The following is a 22,115-nucleotide window of genomic DNA, read 5'->3' as shown; positions in this document are numbered from 1 at the left end:
AGAGTATTTGTTTTATGCACTAATAGTTCTGGCCAGCAACTTTATTTTTTATCGTGCACAGAAGCAGATTTTAGGTTTGCTGTGCTGGATACTTTCCTGGTACTTTGCAGTTATCTTGTTTGTCTCGTTGAGGTTGCTTTGGTGTCTTATAGACAAGGGTAGTGCTTCTACGAGATGGGAGTGGTGCAGGCCTAATAGTTGGTGGTGTTTGTGGTCTGGTCCTAAAAGTGTGTGTGGCTTTATAATAGTCTTTTCTAGTCATGAACATTCCACACTATGGTCCAAGGTGTGGTTGTATTTTGTATTTGGACCACTCTTTCTCTCTTAATACAAAGATACGCAGCTCTCCTGCGTGTTCGAGAAAAAAGGGGTAGTGCTTCTAGTACTGCTTCTGCCATTTGTGCATGTGTTCTATTTCCCTTTGCTGCATGCTTTCCTACCCATCATATGGTTGGACTAAGAACATTGAAGATAGCTGCGTGATAAATCCTGTGGTGGTTATACATTTTATTAAGTATATTACTGCATTTTGGTTATGACATATATTATTTTCAATGGGTCCACCAGCTATGTTATTGCCCCCTATAATGAGTATCCGCCATTGCTTGGCTTACTCTTGAAGTTGTTGAATGGTGAATTGGAATGGTCAACTAGACTAGAAGTGTTGAAGGTATTTGGTTTGATTTCTCCTTAAGATTTCATGAAATTGTATAATGCTCCTGGCCAAGTAATAATGCAATGTGTTCTCTTTCAGGTTTTAGGAATTATGGGTGCATTGGACCCTCATGCACACAAGCGAAATCAACATAATCTACCTGGTCAACATAGAGAGGTCCTACGTCCTACAATCGAGACTGCACAGCATATTGTTTCCATGGAAGAGTTACCGACTGACTTCTGGCCATCTTTTTCGGCATCTGAGGACTATTATTCAACTGTATGGTTTTATGTTCCTTCATTAGCCATCTGAGATTCAAGTGTTAGCCTATATTTTACCTTATTCCCTGTTTTGCCAGGTTGCAATTACTTCTCTCATGCGAATTCTTCGAGATCCTTCGCTTTCAAGTTACCACCAGATGGTGGTTGGCTCCCTTATCTTTATTTTTAAGGTAATATATTTCTAGTTTTTCTTTTTTAGATAGCTATTTTACTCAACAACTTTTGTTCTTCAACACTGTAATGACTTTATTTATTTGTTCTTTTTCTCTATGAAAAATTGGCATCTAGTCAATGGGCCTTGGCTGTGTTCCGTACTTACCAAAGGTGAGAGCCTCTCAATTTTCTTTGCTGTACTGTGTTCCATATTCTGCTTCATATATATTTATTTCACTTAATTGGTGCCTGTATGTTCAACCATACTAATGTTGACCACAATAGGATCTAAGATTTCAGATATGCTCCATGTTCCCTAATTGACTGACAGTAAAGCACGTGTGTCAGCTTCAGTTATTAACATTTAACTGTTAACGAGACAACCATGACTTTGAAGCTTGGAATCATAATTGATCTTGGCTAACAAACAGCTTATTGCATTTGTGAAGTCTTTGCATTTGATCCGTGGACTAGTTCATGATTCTAAGAGTAGTGTTACCGCCAGAATGTTCACCAGGCTGCTTCTCATAGAATTCGGAGTTTTTATCATCAAAGCGGAATTCTCATAAGCTTTCGCGGTTCTGTTTCATATGATTAGCTTTGCATCGTAGAATGTTTGGGGTGTGTTTGTATCTTTCTATTTCTGACAACCAAGCAAAGAATGTCAAATGGTTGTACACAACATATCCTGACATATTATTTTGGAGGAAACGTTGGGGCTAAGTTGATGACCTAAATCTTTGTAGGTTTAAGCATTCAGTTATAATTGGTTTGCATGTTATACAATTGAGCATGTTTGTGTTACCAGGAAAAAATGTAGAATGTTGCACACAAATTTCTGAAATATTTGTCTTTTGCGTCTAAAGGTTCTCCCTGAGCTATTCCGTGCTGTTCGCATGTGTGAGGATGGTGGTTTAAAAGAGTTCATAACCTGGAAGCTCGGAACATTGATATCTATTGTCCGGCAGGTAATCTGTCCTTTTTAATGCTGCAAATTATTTTGGTATTATATTGCAGTTATTGTTAGATTCTTTCTGTTGCAGTTGATGTCTGGCATATTTTATTAAAGTTACTTATTTTCAGCACATTCGGAAATACTTTCAAGACATACTCTCCCTCATCTCGGAATTATGGACTTCCTCATTCAGCTTGCCTGCACCAAACCGGACGATTCAAGGCCCACAGGGTTCACCGGTAATTGTGCTCAACTTTTCCTTTGCTGTTGCCTTCTGTTGTGCTCTATGATCTTAAAACATTTTGTACACAATGCTTACAGTGGGCAATCTATTTAGACCATGCCATCAGCTAGCAGAGCACAGAAGCATGTCTGCCAAACTATGGCCTTTTGTAGATTCTGTCATAGTCCACAATATTCTTGTATTGTGGAAGAGCATAGTTAACATCTTCCTTATTGCAATAGTATCCTGGACCCTATGACTATGCCATCTTGGTCAAAATATACGGCGTGGATGTTGTTATATTCCATATTGTTTAAAAAATATAAGGCACACATGTTGTTCTAAATTCTAATGACCTTTCTCTCTCTCTTTAGCATCTCTCCTTTTGGCATTTCTGAGTATACACTGGCCATTATGCCCCCTCTACTATTCTCTTTTTCATTGACTCCTTAATCCTCAGGCCTAACCAAACTGTGCTTTTTATTTGTGAGTATTGAGTTGCCACTAGTGCTCAAACCTTGAATGCTGATCAGTCTCATACTTTCTTTGTATTCTGACTCAAAATCTACTAAGAATAATTCGGCTAGTCAAAATCTACTTGTTGCTTGAAACTGGAAACCTTTACTGGGTCACTAGTGGGAAACAAGATAATGAGTCTGGAACCCTGTATGAGTTTGTGCTTTATGCTACCTTTTTAAAAAAATGATTATTTGTTGTTACTGTCGAGAAGAACAAAGCCCATTGAGCTCTTGCTCCTTTCTTTTGAGGTTGTCTTTACATTCTCTTCTATTACCTGCTGAAGGTTTACCTTTTCTGATCCTTGTATATCATACCATGGTTTTGTACTTTCTTAACTCAGTGTTTCCTGTTCAGGTTCTTCACCTTGTTGAGCAACTATGCTTAGCGTTAAATGATGAGTTCAGAATGTATTTACTTCAAATTCTACCGAGTTGTATTCAAGTCTTAGGTGACGCTGAACGTTGCAATGATTATTGCTACGTTCCTGACATATTACACACACTTGAAGTTTTTGGCGGTGTGTCCCTGTTTCCCACTTAGTTTCATGCTCATAATGGCTGTTATATTGGTTATAGTATATGTTTAATTGATTCTGCCCTTCAGGAAACTTGGATGAGCACATGCACTTGGTTGCTCCAGTGCTTGTCCGTTTGTTTAAAGTGGAGCTGGTTGATATCAGACGGCGTGCCATTGTTACTTTGACCAAGCTTATACCTAAGGTGCAGGTTGGTTGATGTTCTTATCGGATTTGATATTTTGTCAATGCAATTTTAACCAAAATGGTCCACATTTATAGAAGTTACTGTGTGTAATGCATATCGTGCGTATTTTACGTATCCTGAACAGGTTGGTACTCACGTTTCCGCTTTAGTGCATCATTTGAAGCTTGTCTTGGACGGGTAAGACTCTTTACTCAAAGTAACTCCTTTTTAAATTTCTGTATTGCGTCTATTGGAAAAAAATGAAAGTAAATCTATCATGGAGCATTGATTGTTATTGTTGCTAGGAGTATTAGAAAACTGACTTTGTGTTTGATTTATTCCAGTATCATATTGGTTTCTTGGTTAACACTAGAAGTCCTTGTATTTTGCATTATTGGTAATAGTGAAGCATTAAGACTAACTGGGTGACTTAAGATATGGAGAACACATGAGCCTTTTAAATTTGACTATTCAAAATGGTCTTGTTGGAACAGAAAAAAAATGTTAGAATTACACTGACAATGGCCAACCTTGGGTTCATGTAATATTTTCTCTCTCCAAATCTTATGTTCTATGATAACGAATTTGCTATAGAATTATACATAAGAAGCATTGAAGGACTTGTGTCAAAATGTTATAAGGTAGAGGATTTTGAATGCAATTAGTTAGCTTGTGTTTTTCAGTTGAATCTTAGGAAGCACGCAATTTAGAATAACTTCAATAGCACCAGTAAAATTTGATTAATTTACAAAAAAATCTGATTAGGGGTGCAAATGGGTGACCCTTAGGTGCACCTCCAACCCTATTTAGTTCAAATATTTGTACTACTTTCTCAAAATAGGATCTCACTATGAAGTAGTACAAATATTTTTGAACTAAAGAGGGTTGGAGGTGCACTAAGTGTCGCCAATTTACACCCCTATATCTGATCGTATTGATCATTAAAAAGTTTGTGAGTTTGCATGCACTTGACATATAAGATTTTGTGGTTTGTCTGCAAGAAGTTCACATGTTTAGCTTATTCTTCATTATGACTATTTTTTTTACCGAATACTTTATTGGAAATACTTTGTTTACTGCATTATTGGACCTTTTCCAATTGTTTTCATTAGCTAAACTAAGTTCCTATTATCCCTCGTATGACTAGAAACAATGATGATCTGCGGAAAGATGCTGCAGAGGCACTCTGCTGTCTTGCACATGCTCTTGGAGAAGAATTTACGATTTTCATACCATCAATACGCAAAATTCTTGTGAAGCACCATGTGCGGGTATGCTATCATTATTTTGTGCATACACCATTTCAGATATCTGCCTAACTATGCTTGTCATTTCTTGCAGTATAGAAAATGGGAAGAGATCGAAAATCGGCTACTGAGGCGAGAGCCACTCATCACTGAAAACTTGTCTGTACAAAAGTACACACAGTGTCCACCTGATGTCATTAGCGACCCCCTTGATGATTTTGATGGTACACCTTCTGAAATAGCTGATGAAACACAGCGACAACCAAAAAGTCATCAAGTAATATGCTTACTTTTTACTCATAACATATTCCCTCTCTTGTCCCCTGCATCTTATGATGGTTTCTTAAATTTTAATGCTCGAAAGAGCTTGGGCCATTATACAGGATTCCCTGTGTTAATTTGTGATGATTAACAGATGTGCTTCATAACTAGGAATCTGTTTCTCCTAGTAAACAAATAGTTTGCAAAAAGACCTCTGAATGTCCTGTGGAACATAAGTTACTCTAGATTAAAATCAATGTTCTAGTTTGATTTTTCTTCATATCATGTCTTACATGCAACCTCAAATCATGTCATTAATTTTTAAGAATTAAGGCTTTTGACTGCTCCAGGTCAATGATGGTCGGTTGCGGAGTGCCGGTGAGGCTTCTCAGAGGAGTACTAGGGAAGACTGGGCTGAATGGATGAGGCATTTCAGTATTGCGCTTCTCAAAGAGTCACCGTCTCCAGCTTTACGCACTTGTGCAAGGCTAGCTCAGCTTCAGGTGAATTAGTTCTTTTAGATATATATGCTACTTATGAGTATTTTCTGACACAAATTATCCAGCCCTCTGTTGGTCGCGAGTTGTTTGCTGCGGGTTTTGCAAGTTGCTGGGCCCAAATGAGTGAATCTTCCCAGGAACAACTAGTGAGAAGTCTCAAGACAGCCTTCTCATCTCAAAACATACCTCCGGAAATTCTTGCTACACTGCTGAACTTAGTAAGTTGGTTTTGTGTTTAAGTTGTATAGTTGATTTGACATGCATTCTTATTTAATTGTTCCATTCTGTAAACAGGCAGAGTTTATGGAACATGATGAGAAGCCTCTTCCTATCGATACCAGGCTGCTTGGTGCGCTTGCTGAGAAGGTAAGTTTTCTTTTCTTTTTAACTTTTTGTGTGGTTTGGCATTTTTTCAATCTTGTGATACTCTTTCAAACTATTTGTCAGTGCCGAGCATTTGCAAAAGCCCTCCATTATAAAGAAATGGAGTTTGAAGCTGTGTGCAACAAGAAGATGGGTGCAAATCCTGTTAGCGTGGTTGAATCCCTTATTCATATTAACAATCAGCTGCACCAGCATGAGGTTGGTTCCAATGTCATATGTGCTAGGTTAAAAGAATTATCTGTTATTGTTTGTTGACTCCTTCCATTATTTCTTCAGGCAGCTATCGGGATATTGACTTACTCGCAGCAGAATTCAGAAGTTCAATTGAAAGAATCATGGTATATATATTCATTGCCCTCCTATTTAGTTTCATCCAGAAACAATGGTACTTCCAATACCATTAGTCATTCATGAACTTGCTTAAATTTTGTGCAATGCAGGTATGAAAAATTGCACCGTTGGGATGAGGCCCTTAGAGCATACACCATGAAATCATCTCAAGCATCTGGCCCTTTACAAAACTTGGATGCTACATTAGGTAATGCTCAATTCTGTTCGCCTTCTTTTGGTTCATTCAAAGATAATGGTAGCCAAGTAAAATTCATGTTTATGCTAGGTCGAATGAGGTGTCTAGCTGCTTTGGCTCGCTGGGAAGATTTAAGTGCATTGTGCAGAGAGCAATGGACTGGTGCAGAACCATCTGCTCGACTGGAAATGGCTCCAATGGTTGTTCATATGTCTGCTTATCGATTTTGTTGTAGATGGTAACTGATAATCTAATTTCCCTTTGCTTCTTTCTATTTATATAGGCTGCGAATGCTGCTTGGCATATGGGTGAGTGGGACCATATGGCAGAATATGTTTCTCGCCTGGATGACGGGGATGAAAACAAGCTCCGTATGTTGGGTAACACAACAGCTAGTGGTGATGGAAGCAGCAATGGTGCTTTCTTCCGGGCTGTTCTTTCAGTTCGTTCGAAGAAGGTAGTTGCCTGTTGCTATGTGTGATTGTATTGTATTCGTTATTTGATTTTACTTTTATGACAACTGCGTGATTTCTTTGATAGTATGATGAAGCTCAGATATTTGTCGAGCGAGCTCGGCGGTGTTTGGCTACAGAACTTGCAGCACTGGTATGACATCTATAGTACTACATAGTGCAGCATTTTATAAAATTTGCCTTTCCATCTGTTTTAAATCAAACAATCTTGTGAAGTTACCTGAATTATAAACCAATTGTTATGAACATATTGTAGTGCATGTGCAATTCCTAATTTTCACCTGTAATGTACCTAACAAATAGCAATTAGGGAAAAGCCCATTTTACTAACCCCAACTATTTGGTTTGTTCACTTAACAGCGTGTACAATATTTTGACTCATTTAATTCCCCAAACTATTGAAATTAGTCCAGTTTACCATGGTTTTTAAAGCGTTAAGGCGAGGCGAGGCGAGCCACCACCACCTTATCGCCTAGGCGACGCCTAGGCGGGCTAAGGCGGACTAAGGCGACACCTTAGGCGAGGCGAGCCACCACCGCCTTGTCGCCTAGGCGATGCCTTAAGGACGCCTTAAAAACACTGCAGTTTACCCCATAATGAAGTTTGTGTTTTTTTTTCATTTCCCCTTGTGCAAGAACTACTGAAATTCATCAAGTTTACCCCATAATGAAATTTGTATCTTTTGTTTTAACGCATATAAGCTGCGTTTTAGGTTCATATTTTACATCATGATAGTTGTTATTGTACCCTAAGTTACAAAATAAATCATATTTTTTCTGATTGTTTTTATCATTTGAGAGCCAACTTTTATAGGAAGAAAAAACATTTTATTATATAGAGCCAATGAACAAAGTGAATTGTTTTTTTTTGGGGGGGGGGGGGGTGGGGTGGGGGTAGTAGAACAGCTTGCTATGGTGGTCCTAATCTATTTGGAGTCACGCAAAGGCCCAGCATACATGCGATAAATTGCAGAAAAGCCCTGCTTAATATAGACATGTAAATGCATAAACACCCTGCCTGTTTGAAACTCATGGTGGATCTAGATAAAGTGGATTGTTGGCTGATATTCGATGTGTCTGTCATGTAACGAAAGGAATGTCACAATTTTTTTTGATTCGCACATTTTATAAGGCAGTATTGTTGTGGTATCTGTCTTCACACTTCTCTAATAGACTATAGTCACAATTGCCTGGCATCTTCTGTCTCTAGATTTGATTATTTTGTACTGTATTTTTCTACTGATTAATGAACGATTATTGCTTTAAGATCTTACCAGTTTGCTCTTGAAATTTAAAGATCTTACCAGTTTGCTCTTGAAATTTATCATCTGCATCATAATTTTATAGTTCCTTTGTGTGACAATACTTGCGGCCAGGTCCTTGAGAGCTATGAGCGTGCTTATAATAACATGGTGCGGGTTCAACAGCTTTCAGAACTGGAAGAGGTATTTTCTTGTTCTTGGTTATATTCTGAATACATTTGCTGTTTTGCTAACAAAATGTGTGGTCTGTAGGTGATTGATTACTGCACTCTTCCAGTAGAAAGCCCGATTGCTGACGGGCGAAGGGAACTTATTCGCAATATGTGGAATGAGCGCATTAAAGGAACAAAACGGAATGTGGAGGTTAATACTATGTTTTTGCTATTGACTGCTGACCTGAGCTGCTTTGACTATTGTAGGAAGGAATTATGAGATGTATTCCTCCAAACCCTAGATGGGTGGGTATATATAGTCCTATACATAGACCTCTAGATGGTCTTCTATACATGGGCACAATATACTCCAACACCCCCCCGCAGTCTGAACTACCGGCACAGTGGTGTTCAAGACTGGGCAACAAGAAAACCAACACAACCCCCCCCCTTAGTCTGAACTACCATCGCAGTGGTGTTCAAGACTGGACAGGAAGCAAGTACAAAGGGCAAATACCCCCTCGCAGCCACAACTAGCCACCTTGGTGAAGATGTCAGCAAACTAGGAGGTGGTCGGGACATGGAGTACCCGAACATCTCCGATGGCGACCCTGTCGCGCACGAAGTGTAGGTCGATCTCCACATGCTTCGTCCGTTGGTGCTGGACAGGGTTGGTGGAGAGATACAAGGCGCTGACATTGTCGCAGTAGACGAGCGTGCTCTTGGCGAGCGGGCTGTGGAGCTCCGCCAAGAGCTGTCGTAGCCAGGACGCCTCCGCCACGCCATTAGCGACAGCACGGTACTCCGCCTCGGCACTGGAGCGGGAGACAACCGGCTGCCGCTTGGACGACCAGGAGACCAGGTTGCCGCCCAGGAAGACGGCGTAGCCGGAAGTGGAGCGGCGAGTGTCCGGGCAGCCAGCCCAGTCGGCGTCGGTATAGACAACCAGCTCTGCTGAGGACGAGCGGTGAAGCACCAGGCCGAGGTCCACAGTGCCACGAACGTAGCAGAGGAGACGCTTCAGCGCAGCAAGGTGTGACTCCCGAGGATCATGCATATGGAGACAGACCTGCTGAACAGCATAGGTAAGGTCCGGTCTGGTGAAGGTGAGGTACTGCAACGCGCCGGCCAGACTCCGGTAGGCAGTAGGATCAGCCACCGGATCACCCAGATCAGCAGACAGCTTCGCCTGAGTGTCGACAGGAGTGGAGCAGGGCTTGCAATCAGTCATCCCAGCCCGCTCTAGAATATCCAGTGCGTACTGCCGCTGGTGAAGGAGAAGACCAGACGGGCGAGGCTCAACAGTGACGCCCAAGAAGTGGTGGAGCTGACCTAGATCCTTCATAGCAAACTTCTGCTGCAGAGAGGAGATGACACTCTGAAGCAACTGCGGACTGGAGGCTGTGAGCACAATGTCATCGACATAGAGCAGCAGATATGCAGTCTCATCCCCACGGCGGTAGATGAAGAGAGTCGTGTCAGACTTGGTCTCGGTGAATCCCAATGTCAGCAGGAACATGGCGAACCGAGAGTACCAAGCCCGAGGAGCCTGCTTTAGACCATAGAGAGACTTGTTGAGCCGGCAGACCATATCCGGACAACTCGAGTCCACAAATCCCGCTGGCTGAGAGCAGTAGACAGTCTCTGACAGAGTGCCGTGAAGAAACGCATTCTTCACGTCTAGACCGCGCATGGCGCGACCTCGGGCACCGGGGCCGCGCTCGGCGCAGCAGGGATCACCGAAAGCGGTGCCGGTGCGCCGGGAAAACCTGCAGGGAAAGGACAGACAGGTAACGGACAGGTAACGGTGGCTGAACCACCGGGTCAGTCGGAAACAGTGACTCCAGCTCGGGGTCAGGAGAAGGTGTGGAGGAGGTGAGTAGGGGAAATCCGACTCGTCAATAACGACGTGTTGGGAGATCAGAACGCGGCGAGAGGTGAGGTCAAAGCATCGGTACCCTTTGTGGTCAGGGGAGTACCCAAGGAACACACGAGTCTAGCGGGGCGCCAGCTTGTGAGAAGCGGTGGCGGATGTGTTAGTGTAACACGCACACCCGAAGACCCGAAGGTGGTCGTAGCGAGGAGGGGTACCGAAAAGAGCGTGGTGTGGAGTAGGAGCAGGAGAAGCAGTGGACGGAAGATGGTTGAGCAAGTAGGTGGTGGTGTGGAGGCTCTCAGCTCAGAAGCGCGGGGGCAGAGAGGCCTGGATCAGAAGGGTGCGCACGACGTCGTTCGTCGTGCGAATCATCCGCTCAGCCTTGCCGTTCTGAGGAGAGGTATATGGACAAAACATACGCAGCTGAACACCCCGAGAGAAAGAAAAAACGGGAGGTGGAGTTATCGAACTCACGCCCGTTGTCGCACTGGACGGCCTTAACGGTGAGGCCGAACTGAGTGGACACCCAGGCAAAGAAGTGGAGAAGGGTGGGGAAGGTCTCAGACTTGGCGCGCAAAGGGAAAGTCCAAGAGTAATGAGAAAAATCATCAACAGTGACCAGATAATATTTATAGCCAGATATGCTGAGAACATGAGATGTCCACAGGTCACAGTGAATAAGATAAAAAACATGCGCAGCATGCGAAGAAGAAGAAAAAGGGAGTCTAACATGACGACCTAACTGGCACGGATGATAGAGGTGCTCAGCAGGAGCCCTAGTACATGGAACATCGGTACTACAACTGAGCTAAGCCAAAACGTTGCGGTCGGGGTGTCCAAGCCGGTGGTGCCAGGTGGTGGAAGACGGCGTCACGGCAAAAGCAGCAGACGAAGAAAAAGTCGAAGGCGGAGTAGCGGAAGCAGGAAGCCGAAGAGTGTAAAAGGGCCCCGGGCTGTCACATCTGAGGAGCGGACGCCGGGAAGCTGAATCCTTCACAGTAAGACCATAAGAGTCAAATTCGATAGAACAGGAGTTGTCAGCAGTAAACTAACGAATGGAAAGAAGGCTGTGAACCATCTGAGGAGCAACAAGAACATTAGGAAGACGAGGAGCTGAACTCACGGCGGTGACAGGAAGGCAAGACCCATCACCAACCATGATGGAAGAAGGACAAGAGGAGTGTGGGGGTCGGACGTAAGAGAGGATACCGGCATCAGGAGTGGTGTGGAAGAAGGCACCCGAGTCGGCGATCCACTCGGTGCTGACCGGCGGCGTCAGTCCCATGGTGCTGAAGGACTGCGCCAGAGCGGCCTGGTCCCACCCCCCAGGCCAAGTCGGCTGCTGGCTGGGCTGAGCGGGCGGGGTCCAGGACGGCGCGAAGAAGGGAGCAGCACCGGTGAACATGGCCGCCGGCTAGAGCTGGGGACGAGGCCCCCTCCTGGACCCTGGAACGGCCACATCGAGATGTGCCCTGACCATGGGTTGCTGAAGGATGGCCAGGGCGTACCTCCAGGGGCAGGAGTGGGAGCCGGAGCCGGAGTCGGCGCGCCCCGACGGGCCCCACCGGTACCCCTAGGAGCATGGCCGCCACCACCCCGTCCCCCCCCACGACGTCCACGCCCCGCCCCCTCCGGTCTGCCCGGCGGGAGCAGCACCAAGGAGCGAGGTGGCAGGAGCGGCGGAGGAGGCCGGAGGAGCAGTGCGGTGGGGGTGGGCGAGACCCCTGGTGATCTCGAGGGCGAGGTCGTCCCGCACCTGCAGGAAGGAGGGGAAGGGCCTCTGGCGGGTGATCCATGTCTTCAGGTGGTCGTAGGTGCTGCTCAGGCCTCGCAGAACATTGAGCACCAAGACCCGATCGGACACCGGACACCCGAGGTCGTGAAGGCAGAACTAGCCAACGGAGAGGTCCCCCTGCGTGAAGGTGCGGAAGGTGGCGTCGAGCTGGAGGGCGCGGAACTCGGCGTTGCCGAGGAATTGCCCCTCGAGCGCCACCCAGGCCTGTCGCGCGGTGCCGCCGTGGGTCCTAACGATGTCCTGAAGGTCTAGGGAGATAGTCCCGAAGATCCAGGACATGGCGACACTGTCGAGGCGCAGCCACACCATGTCTTGCGCCTCGATCGGCGTGTCGAGGAGGACGTGGTCGTCGAGGGCGTAGCGGCGGAGGGTGAGCAGGATCTGGTCCCGCCAGCGTCCGTAGGAGGAGGACGTCGGGTCGAGGAGGACAGTGACTAGGGCCCTGATGATCTGGACGCCGTCAGCCTGGAGGTGGAGCTAGGCGACCATGGGGTCGGTCGAGTCGTACCGGGCTCCAGATCCAGCGGGCGGGGCCTGGTGGGAGGAAGAGGGGCCAGGCTCGGGGACGACGGGCTGGCCGGAGGAGACGTGGAGGAAGTGCTCCGCCTCGACGACCCGGAGAGCGGAGGCGTCGGCCGCGGCGCGCTCGCGCTCCCAGGCGAGGGCAGCCACGCGGACCCGCTCCTGGGCCGCCGAAGCCTCCGCCTTGGCGGCGAGGAGGGCCGCGGCGAGAGCGGCGTCGGCCTGCTGCCCGCGGAGGGCGGTGGCGGCGAGCGGCGTATCCGCGGGCGACATCCCCAGCCCAGTCCACGCGGGATCGGGCACGGCGTCGGCGGCGGGCTGCGGCGCGGTGGGCGTCCTGCGCGGCGGCCCGCGCGGCGCCGGCCTGCAGGGCAGCGGGATCCTGGGCGGCGGCGGCGGTCCCAGCCGTGCCCGCTCCAGGGCTGGCCTGGGAGGCGGCGGCGGGATCCTGGGCGGCGGCGGCGGCCCCAGCCGCGTTCGCACCAGGGCCGGCCGGGGCGGCGGCGGGATCCTGGGCGGCGGCGGCGGCCCCCGCCGCGTTCGCGCCAGGGCCGGCCGGGGCGGCGGCGGCCCCGCCCGCGCCAGGATTGGCCTGGGCGGCCAGCGCGGTGGCGGCAGCAGGAGGGGCGGCGGCCCCGGCGGCGCGCATAGTAGAGGAAGGGAGGGGTGGGAAGGAGGAGAGGGAAAGGGAGGAGGAGGAGGCCGGCGGCCGGCCGGCCATGAGCCGCCGGCGGCGGCGGCGGCTGGCAAGAGGGGTAGGGAGGAGAGAGGAGAGGGGAAAACCCTAAGCTAATGATACCATGTAGGAAGGAATTATGAGATGTATTCCTCCAAACCCTAGATGAGTGGGTATATATAGGCCTCTAGATGGGCCTCTATACATGGGCTCAATATACTCCAACAACTATTTGCATTGATTTCAAAAATATATTTCAGGTGTGGCAAGCCCTACTTGCTGTCAGAGAGTTGGTTCTTCCTCCCAACGAAGATAGAGACACCTGGATCAAATTTGCTAAACTTTGCTGGAAGAATGGTCGTACTAGTCAGGCTAGATCTACTTTAGTCAAACTTTTACAGGTAAGTGAGCAGTCATCGTTAATTAGTATGTGTATGCTGATTCCTCTCTATAACAAAACTAATTTCTGATACCACGTGCAGTTTGATCCTGAATCTTCTCCTGAACTGACACTGTATCATGCACATCCACAAGTAGCACTGGCTTATCTCAAATACCAGTATGCTGTTGGCGATGAGCTTAAAAGGAGGGATGCATTTTCTAAATTACAAGTAAGTTTGTTTTTGCCCATGTACTTTGATGGTACATTGAGCCTACCCCAACTTGCTTGGGAAAAAAGGCTATGTTGTTGTTGTTGTTGTACTTTGATGGTACATTGCAGTGCACATCATACTTTCTCTTTTTCTTTGGGGAATAGGAGTTGTCTGTGCAACTTGCTACCACCATGGACAGTTTTCCTGGAACGTCAGCAAGTCTTGCTACCATGTCAAATGCTGGAGTACCACTCATTGCTCGTGTTTATTTGACACTTGGTAGCTGGAAGAGGGCACTCTCACCTGCATTAGATGATGATTCTATTCAAGGTATCAACAATGTCAGGTTTTTGCACTAATTTTGCCTTCAACTTTTTTTAAAAAAAAATAACTGTATTTTTTTTCTTTCTAGAAATTTTGATTTCTTATAACAATGCTACACTAAGTGCAAAGGACTGGGGCAAGGCCTGGCACATATGGGCTTTGTTCAACACAGAAGTCATGTCACGCTATACCTTGCGAGGCCGACCAGATATTGCTGGAAGATATGTTGTTGCAGCAGTAACTGGGTATTTCTACTCTATTGCTTGTGCATCTACAACGAAAGGGGTTGATGATAGCTTGCAGGTGAATCTGCTGTTCTCTGATTTCTATTATGCAAAATGTGTTTTGAGTGATGGTTCTTTTTTGAACTCGTCATTGACCACCCTTGTTTTGAGTGAATGCTTTTATCTCACCCTTTCAATGTTAGGTTTTGTTAGAGGACAGACTTCTTTATTATAATATTTTGCTCAGTTTGTCCTTGCTGTTTTTGTTTAATAGTTTGTCCATTGCTCCATGCCTACAATGCAATTGAGCTACAGTTCTGATTAGATGTAAATTTGCTTAATTGCTTTTGACATTGAGTTTTGTCTTTTAGGATATTCTTCGTCTCTTGACTCTTTGGTTCAACCATGGTGCTACCTCAGAAGTTCAAATGGCATTGCAGAAAGGCTTTTCACTTGTCAAGATTGAGATGTGGTTGGTTGTGCTGCCACAGATAATTGCAAGGATTCATTCAAATAATAGAGTAGTTAGAGAACTGATACAGTCTTTGCTAGTTCGAATCGGAAAGGGACATCCGCAGGTTTGTATTATCGCCTACTTATGTTAGCTATGGCTACTTCTACTGTGACTAGGCTTCTATGCTCTTCATGCAATTAATTTATAATGGCTGTGCGCTACTACGTCAACCATAGTGCTGTTCCTGAAGTATGGTTTTCAGTTTAACTACGGAAAGAGGTGCAACAGAAACTGACATCCATCATATCTAGCAGTCTAGAGAATCAACTATAAATCCTTTGTTTTAGTTTCACATATTTTAAGTTCATTTGCATGGTGCACACAATATGGCCACGGAGTTAAGCTCTCCATGCTTCACCATTGTTATAGGATTCTTTGGTGCTTATGTTTTTCTAATCCTCCTTTATCCCTTTTTTTTTAATATTAAAACCAAGTTCTATGGTTATTCCTTGATCACAAATTTTCTTCAAATTTCCTTTTTCTTTTCCCATGTTAATTGAATTTTTGTAGTGCTCTGGAGCTTATGTTCATTTGAAACACATTTTTTATAACTGGTACTCTATTTCAAATTGTAGGTCGTTTTGGCAAATCTAATACATAGCTTTTGCTATGCACCTAGATATATGCTATGTCTATATACATAGCAAAAATTATGTATCTAGATTTGCCAAAATGACCTACAATTTGGAACGGAGGGAGTAGTTGCCAAATGTTCCTATATAATTTACAACAGGGACTTGTTTGACCTTCTAATTTTCCTTTTTGACGACTCATCTTAATCAGGCATTGATGTATCCTCTCTTGGTTGCCTGCAAATCAATAAGTATATTGAGACAACGTGCAGCACAGGAGGTCGTTGATAAGATCCGCCAGCATAGTGGAGGTCTTGTTGACCAGGTTTGCTTCATTAGCTGTGGATCTTCTAAGGAAAGATGCGTAGCATTCTAATTCTACTTTGTTGCACCAGGCACAGCTTGTATCAAAGGAACTGATACGGGTGGCGATTTTGTGGCATGAAATGTGGCATGAGGCTCTTGAGGAAGCTAGCAGGATGTATTTTGGTGAGCACAATATTGAAGGAATGCTTGCTGTACTTGAGCCATTGCATGTAATGCTTGAGAGGGGGGCTGAAACAATTAAAGAGAATGCCTTCATTCAGGTATTGTTTCATCAATCTCTAATTTAAATGTTCCAACACTGTGTGTGTTGACATGTATCCAGTTCTCTGCAGTCAGCCCTGAGCACCTTACCATTTAGGTAGTGTTTCATGATAATATTAAATATTTTTAGTATATATTAACTGCTCAATCTGTTCTGATTTTTGAACTCTGGTCATTCTGAACCTTTTCCTATTGAATTAGCAACAGTTGGTTTCATATTTCGAAATGAATTTATTCTATAATGCATTTTGTAACTTTTGTTTGTTAATTATTATATATGTTCAGGCTTATGGACATGAGTTACTGGAAGCTCATGAATGTTGTTTGCAGTATCGGGAAACAGGAGAGGATGCTGAACTAACAAAGGTACATAAAGACTGTCATTTTGATAATTTCTGTATTGTCTTCTGTTGATAATGTGTCTGAGTATGACTACTATATTCTTTAGGCCTGGGATTTGTATTACCATGTTTTCAGAAGAATTGACAAACAGCTTCCAAGTCTTACGACTCTTGATTTGCATGTAAGCACATTATTATTTCTATTATGAGAGATCAGTTTTTTTTTTTCCATCTCTTCCCTGATCAAGTATCTGTTGTTTATTTCAGTCTGTTTCTCCTGAGCTACTCAAATGTCGAAAGTTGGAACTTGCTGTGCCAGGAACTTATGTTGCAGGTTATGCAGTTACTGATTAGAATATTCATTTTAGCTCTGTTGTTTGGGAAACCTGTACTCTGTTTCTTACATCCTTGAGCCCCCAGGACCCTATATGTTAATTCCGTTTCATAGAATTCTAATATTTAATTTGATATCTTACTTCCAGATTCACCAGTTGTGACAATAGAGTATTTTGTTCCCCAATTGATTGTGATAACATCCAAACAAAGACCAAGAAAACTGACTATTCATGGAAGTGATGGCAATGATTATGCATTCTTGCTTAAAGGACATGAAGATTTGCGGCAAGATGAACGTGTAATGCAGGTCTGTATTTTGATGACATATCTGTTTTACACTTTTTAGATGGTCCTTCTGTTAGTAGTATAGTCTTCAGAAACACATCTTCATGTAGTGTCCCAATAAAATTGTGAGAGTCATGGCTCTTTGTCTTAAAGAAAAAACTCCCAGCTCCCTGCGGCTTTGCATTTGAGCAGTGACCTTATGCCTCAGTAGTATTGATCTGTATCTTTGATTTAAATCCAAACTAAGTAGGCTGAGGGACACCACAAATCTAAAATCTATCACAGTTAGTTCGATTGTCCATTCAAACAACAACTAATGGGCCTTATTATAATGGGAATGTGATAGTCAGTTTGAAACTAGGTGAAAAACTGCACCGGCAGCTTCTTATGGCTGAAATTGTTAAAAAAATGTATGATCTGAGCATAAATAGTAGGAACAACTGTCCTGCCTCAACTCTGATTCTGAATAGTACCTATGTACTCTTTGGGGGGCTGGAGCCTCCTGGGAATTCAGTAATTACCACTTAAGAAGAATCTACTAAATTCAATGTTCCTGCTCTATAGTGGAAATATCATAGATTACCTATCATTCAACCTTTTCAGTGTAATTTTGTTCTTCTGCAGTATCTAATATTCTTTCTTCTCCATTTTAGCTTTTTGGTCTGGTGAATACTCTCCTAGAAAACTCAAGGAAAACATTAGAGAAAGATTTATCAATCCAAAGATACGCTGTTATACCTTTATCGCCTAACAGTGGTTTAATTGGATGGGTTCCAAATTGCGATACACTTCATGCTCTGATTCGTGAATACAGAGATGCCCGGAAGGTTTGTCTTCTGTAGTAACTTATTTTTCATCTGAAGCAAGCTCTATGTATTTTGCTTCCTTTTATTTAGCAATTAGTGTTGTTTTTTTTTCCTTGTCCAGATTTTCTTAAATCAGGAGCACAGGCTTATGTTGGCTTTTGCACCCGATTATGATCACTTACCCCTCATTGCAAAGGTGGAAGTATTTCAGCATGCTTTGCAAAATACTGAAGGAAATGACCTTGCGAAGGTATTGTGCTGGTCTTATGTCAATGAGTATGCCTTTTGTATTTATGACAGTGCAGCTTTATTTTACGTAAATAAACTGTGGCAGGTTCTATGGCTAAAAAGTCGAACATCTGAAGTATGGCTTGAGCGCCGAACAAACTACACTAGAAGCCTGGCTGTTATGAGCATGGTATGAGTTCCTGTCTTAATATTGTTTTTCAAATGGAACCTTCATTGGTTTAAGGTGCTCAAGAGTTAATTTTCCAGGTTGGGTATTTGCTTGGTTTGGGAGATCGACATCCAAGTAATCTCATGTTAGATCGCTATAGGTACATCTGCTGAACTATTCTTCAACTAACTGTATGTATTCTACAGTTATTTTTGTAATAAGAGTGTTCCTTTTGCTTCAGCGGGAAAATATTACACATTGACTTTGGAGATTGCTTTGAGGCTTCAATGAATCGAGAAAAATTCCCTGAAAAAGTAAGTAATTTCTGTTCTGTGCATTTATGCCTTGCCAATTGCTTGTCCATTTATTTTTATAAGACGCGCAGGTGTTTCAAGATCCGAACTTTGTAAAATTCAACAAACAATTACTTTTGCAGTTCGCAGATTTTATGATACAAAACTTGTACCATTTGATTTTTAGATTGCTTTCTTGTGATATGATTTTGTAGTCATAGACAATATACACTTAAGAGAAATTAGTGATCAAAGTATAGTCTTGGATACTGCACCGAGCTAAAATGTGCTATACATATGATTGTAGGGAGGACTGGACCAACTTAATGCTATAGTTCTCATTTTCTTTCTTTTCTATTATTGTAGTTCAAGATTTGTAACTGTGACTTAGCCATTGCCGTCTATTGTTATAGTTTACGACTTGTAACTGTTGCTTAGCCATTGCCTTTTTGTTTGTGACAGTCTCTTACCAATTTACAATGTATGGTATAGGTACCATTCCGCTTGACCAGAATGCTTGTGAAAGCTATGGAAGTTAGTGGTATCGAGGGTACATTCCGAACAACTTGTGAAAACGTGATGCAAGTCCTTCGAACAAACAGAGACAGCGTCATGGCCATGATGGAGGTGAGATGGTGGCCTTGTTCATATGACCATGTTACATAGTATATAACTATATATCACATGTATCTTGGACAAATAATTAGTTTCTTCACTTCAGGTGCACAATGATTTTTTTAATTGTTACCATGAATTCTTAAAAGTAAAAGTTTAATATTTAGGGTTTTTTTTAAAGTCTAAATTAGATGGCAGAAATCAATAGCTTGATTAAATAAAGCAAGTTGTCCCTTGCTGCGTGTTCCCCAAAAAGTATGGGTTAAGAGCAACTCCAGCGGAGAGACTAAATTTGAGCCCCTATATTGCTTTTAGGAGCCAACCTATAAAAATTTAGGGGCTTCAAACTCCAGTAGGGTGACTAAATTTAGAGGGCCTCCAGTTCTAGGGACTCTGGACCAAAATTTAGTGGCCTCCCCAAAATGGGGGCTCGTATAGGGGCCCGGTTGGAGATGTTTTTTCTACTGGGAGACTAAAACAAGAGATAGAGTCCCATTTAAAGGCCCGGCTGGAGTTGCTCTAAGACCTGGCCTGTGGTAACAGTGGCCCTGTATGGGTTAGAGCCATCTTTCAGGTCCCTTTTCTCGACATTGCAAGCAATGCTTTTGGGATGTCTCTCCCCTTGGGTTGATTTTTTGATTAAATAAAGCAAGTTGTCCCTTGCAGCGTGTTCCCCAAAAAGTATGGGTTAAGACCTGGCCTGTGGTAACAGTGGCCCTGTATGGGTTAGAGCCATCTTTCAGGTCCCTTTTCTCGACATTGCAAGCAATGCCTTTGGGAGAAATTTCGATATTTAACCCTAACTTCGCAGGCCTCGCGTGTTCTAACACTACGTTCGCAAGCCTTTTGAAATTTGACATCGTGCCTGCGAAGTGTTTCGAAACAGGGGTTTTTCACCTATTTTCCATTTTCCCTCTATTTCCATTAATCTTTGCCTTTCCCAGCCAGCCTAAAAAGACCTATCTACCCTTTGCCTTATACACTTGAATCGATCAGGAGGGATCGAAGCCATCATTCTCCGTACTTCAGACTACATATCTTACAGCCTTGTTTTTTCAAGTGGACTGATGTTGTTTTCCCCCAAAAAATTTTGACAGCATATGGCCATAATTTTTTGATTTAGGGATGACAAGTTGCATGATATATATATAACATACAAATAGCACATAAACATTGCAATATATGTAGCATCAGATAGCATTAGGGGCCTCCTAAATAGCACATAAACACATGGTCACAACATCATCCAGTTCCACAAAAGCAGCCATGAAACATAGTATTGGGGTTCATAGTTTCCCAACAAAACAGCAAGACAAGTTTAGCTAAACATAACAGTTTTGCATGAAGAACATCATTTTTTTGCCTTCCTTGGAGTGATCTTCTTCTTCACAGCTAATTGCTTCCTCCGAAGGGGGTGACTGCAGTAGTAGGAGAGGACGCAGTAGTAGTAGGAGAGGTCGTAGCAGTAGTGGCTTCACCTTCCATGGTTAATGCCAGCTGCCTGAAAACAGTAGAGAATTTGCAATGTAGAGATGACAACTCATAGACATGAAATTTTAATCTTATTAATTTGTTAGATATCTGACCTTCGAGTCATAGGACCAGGACTTGTGGTGATAGTAGTTCTCTGTATGTTGGCACAAGGACTTGTTTGGACTTCCAAGCTTAAAGCAGTTTGGCTACAAAAATCAGGTAACATGTGCTATGCCTTCCTCTGCACTTGATTCTATAGCTGCCCCAACCAGACCACTAGTGCCCACATTGCTTGATTCTATAGCTGGCCCAACATTAGCAATATATTGTACACCTCCACTACCATGTGTACCAACTAAATCATTGATTGATTCCACTAATGTCACCGCTGATTCAGTTTCCTTCTCAACCACATCAACAAATAAAAATAGCTTCTTCTCATCCTTCAGCTCAGAGAAAGCAGCAGACAAAATTGTATCATCCTCCACCTTTCTTTCCCTTCCTCTGCTCATATCAAAGTGGCTAATCTTTGCTTGCTGCCTAGGGCCCCATTTCACCCGGCTTGCCAAGTCTTCCTGTAGCCTCTCCAAATTGTAATTTCTACAGTCCACAACCCATTCATAGTACTTGCGTGGAATTTCCATAACAGAGGCACCATCAAGGACCACTGAGAACTGACCTACATGAACGCCTAGTACAAATGCTGCATCCGGATGGACCCTACCGAGTAACGGAACAAAACAAAAGCATATGCATCAGTGAGCATATGCAAGACACACGACATCTCCCCACTTCAATCCTAAAAAAAACAGCAGAAGCTTAGGGATTTTAGATCTTACGTAGCAGAAACTTCGAAGGGGATCATGGCTCTCCCTCAGGCCGGTGGATTCGGCCCGTTCTTGCCGGCACCCGAAACCCTAGGTAGGGCGGGAGGGCGGCCACATCCGCGGCGCTCCTCCTACGCACGCCCAGCCCTCGCGGGACCTTGCCGGGGCCTGGTCAGGGAGCACGCGGGTGCCGCCGCTTGCCGGAGATGGGCGCCGCCGTTTGCCGGAGATGGGGCTGCCGCTCGCTAGGATGGGGGCGACGGGAGCAGGCCTCCAGGGAGCGGCCTCCTAACGATATGGTTTCTGGGATGAGAAAGGGATCGATCCCCTCCCTGATCGATACAATTAGATAAGGCAAGGGTAGATAGGTCTTTTTAGGATGGCCGGGAAAACCAAAGATTAATGAAAATAGAGGGAAAATGGAAAATAGGTGAAAAACCCTTGTTTCGAAACACTTAGCACGCACGATGTCAAATTTCGAAAGGTTTGCGAACTTAGTGTCAGAATGTGTGAGGCCTCCGAAGTTAGGGTTAAATATCGAAATTTCTCTGCCTTTGGGATGTCTCTCCCCTTGGGTTGATTTTTTTTCTCTATATTGTGCTAAATTTTAAGTAGCCACTGCTCTGTATTTCTTTTTTTTTAGTTGAAGCTTCCATTGTTCCCACAATGATATGATGTTGAGGGCTGGTGGGTTTTGTTCTGGGCATAGTTTGGGGAACAGAATCTGCGTTGTTTAATTATCTGTGTAGGGTAATGACTGCATC

The 22,115-nt window shown here is 44.1% G+C and overlaps 1 protein-coding gene and 1 long non-coding RNA gene across 5 annotated transcripts in view; one reads left to right on the top strand and one right to left on the bottom strand.

Moving 5' to 3' along the window:
• LOC120665756 (serine/threonine-protein kinase TOR-like) overlaps positions 1–22,115 on the top strand; it is a 34,805-nt gene that overhangs the window by 11,827 nt on the left and 863 nt on the right. Inside the window, exons 17-55 of one of the 3 annotated variants that reach the window (XM_039945422.1) lie at positions 568–670; positions 755–937; positions 1,017–1,109; positions 1,228–1,263; positions 1,959–2,060; positions 2,176–2,286; positions 3,144–3,306; positions 3,393–3,514; positions 3,636–3,688; positions 4,638–4,761; positions 4,832–5,014; positions 5,349–5,501; positions 5,564–5,716; positions 5,793–5,864; positions 5,946–6,080; positions 6,159–6,220; positions 6,323–6,420; positions 6,499–6,608; positions 6,692–6,865; positions 6,949–7,014; positions 8,257–8,325; positions 8,395–8,505; positions 13,424–13,564; positions 13,646–13,774; positions 13,921–14,086; positions 14,169–14,383; positions 14,676–14,882; positions 15,602–15,715; positions 15,786–15,977; positions 16,264–16,344; positions 16,427–16,501; positions 16,587–16,653; positions 16,802–16,962; positions 17,594–17,767; positions 17,868–17,996; positions 18,081–18,164; positions 18,242–18,303; positions 18,385–18,457; positions 18,929–19,063. In XM_039945422.1, coding sequence (XP_039801356.1) covers positions 568–670; positions 755–937; positions 1,017–1,109; positions 1,228–1,263; positions 1,959–2,060; positions 2,176–2,286; positions 3,144–3,306; positions 3,393–3,514; positions 3,636–3,688; positions 4,638–4,761; positions 4,832–5,014; positions 5,349–5,501; positions 5,564–5,716; positions 5,793–5,864; positions 5,946–6,080; positions 6,159–6,220; positions 6,323–6,420; positions 6,499–6,608; positions 6,692–6,865; positions 6,949–7,014; positions 8,257–8,325; positions 8,395–8,505; positions 13,424–13,564; positions 13,646–13,774; positions 13,921–14,086; positions 14,169–14,383; positions 14,676–14,882; positions 15,602–15,715; positions 15,786–15,977; positions 16,264–16,344; positions 16,427–16,501; positions 16,587–16,653; positions 16,802–16,962; positions 17,594–17,767; positions 17,868–17,996; positions 18,081–18,164; positions 18,242–18,303; positions 18,385–18,457; positions 18,929–19,063 — 4,681 coding nt within the window. Of the gene's footprint in view, positions 1–567; positions 671–754; positions 938–1,016; positions 1,110–1,227; positions 1,264–1,958; positions 2,061–2,175; positions 2,287–3,143; positions 3,307–3,392; positions 3,515–3,635; positions 3,689–4,637; positions 4,762–4,831; positions 5,015–5,348; positions 5,502–5,563; positions 5,717–5,792; positions 6,081–6,158; positions 6,221–6,322; positions 6,421–6,498; positions 6,609–6,691; positions 6,866–6,948; positions 7,015–8,256; positions 8,326–8,394; positions 8,506–13,423; positions 13,565–13,645; positions 13,775–13,920; positions 14,087–14,168; positions 14,384–14,675; positions 14,883–15,601; positions 15,716–15,785; positions 15,978–16,263; positions 16,345–16,426; positions 16,502–16,586; positions 16,654–16,801; positions 16,963–17,593; positions 17,768–17,867; positions 17,997–18,080; positions 18,165–18,241; positions 18,304–18,384; positions 18,458–18,928; positions 19,064–22,115 lie in introns of all 3 variants that reach the window. The other 2 variants (XM_039945423.1, XM_039945421.1) reach the window with 2 other exon arrangements.
• LOC120665758 lies at positions 20,225–21,809 on the bottom strand. 2 transcript variants are annotated; one of them, XR_005671322.1, is made up of 3 exons: positions 21,364–21,809; positions 20,638–21,244; positions 20,225–20,552 (listed from the first exon to the last, which is right to left on the bottom strand). It is a non-coding gene; the product is annotated as an uncharacterized LOC120665758 (long non-coding RNA). The 2 variants fall into 2 exon arrangements; XR_005671321.1 differs by having other exon boundaries at positions 20,638–21,809.

This window comes from Panicum virgatum, chromosome 3N (assembly GCF_016808335.1).
Source record: "Panicum virgatum strain AP13 chromosome 3N, P.virgatum_v5, whole genome shotgun sequence".
NCBI classification, from domain to species: domain Eukaryota; kingdom Viridiplantae; phylum Streptophyta; class Magnoliopsida; order Poales; family Poaceae; genus Panicum; species Panicum virgatum.
Note: the sequence above shows the minus strand (reverse complement) of the source record. Positions and strands in the feature narration are given on the sequence as shown.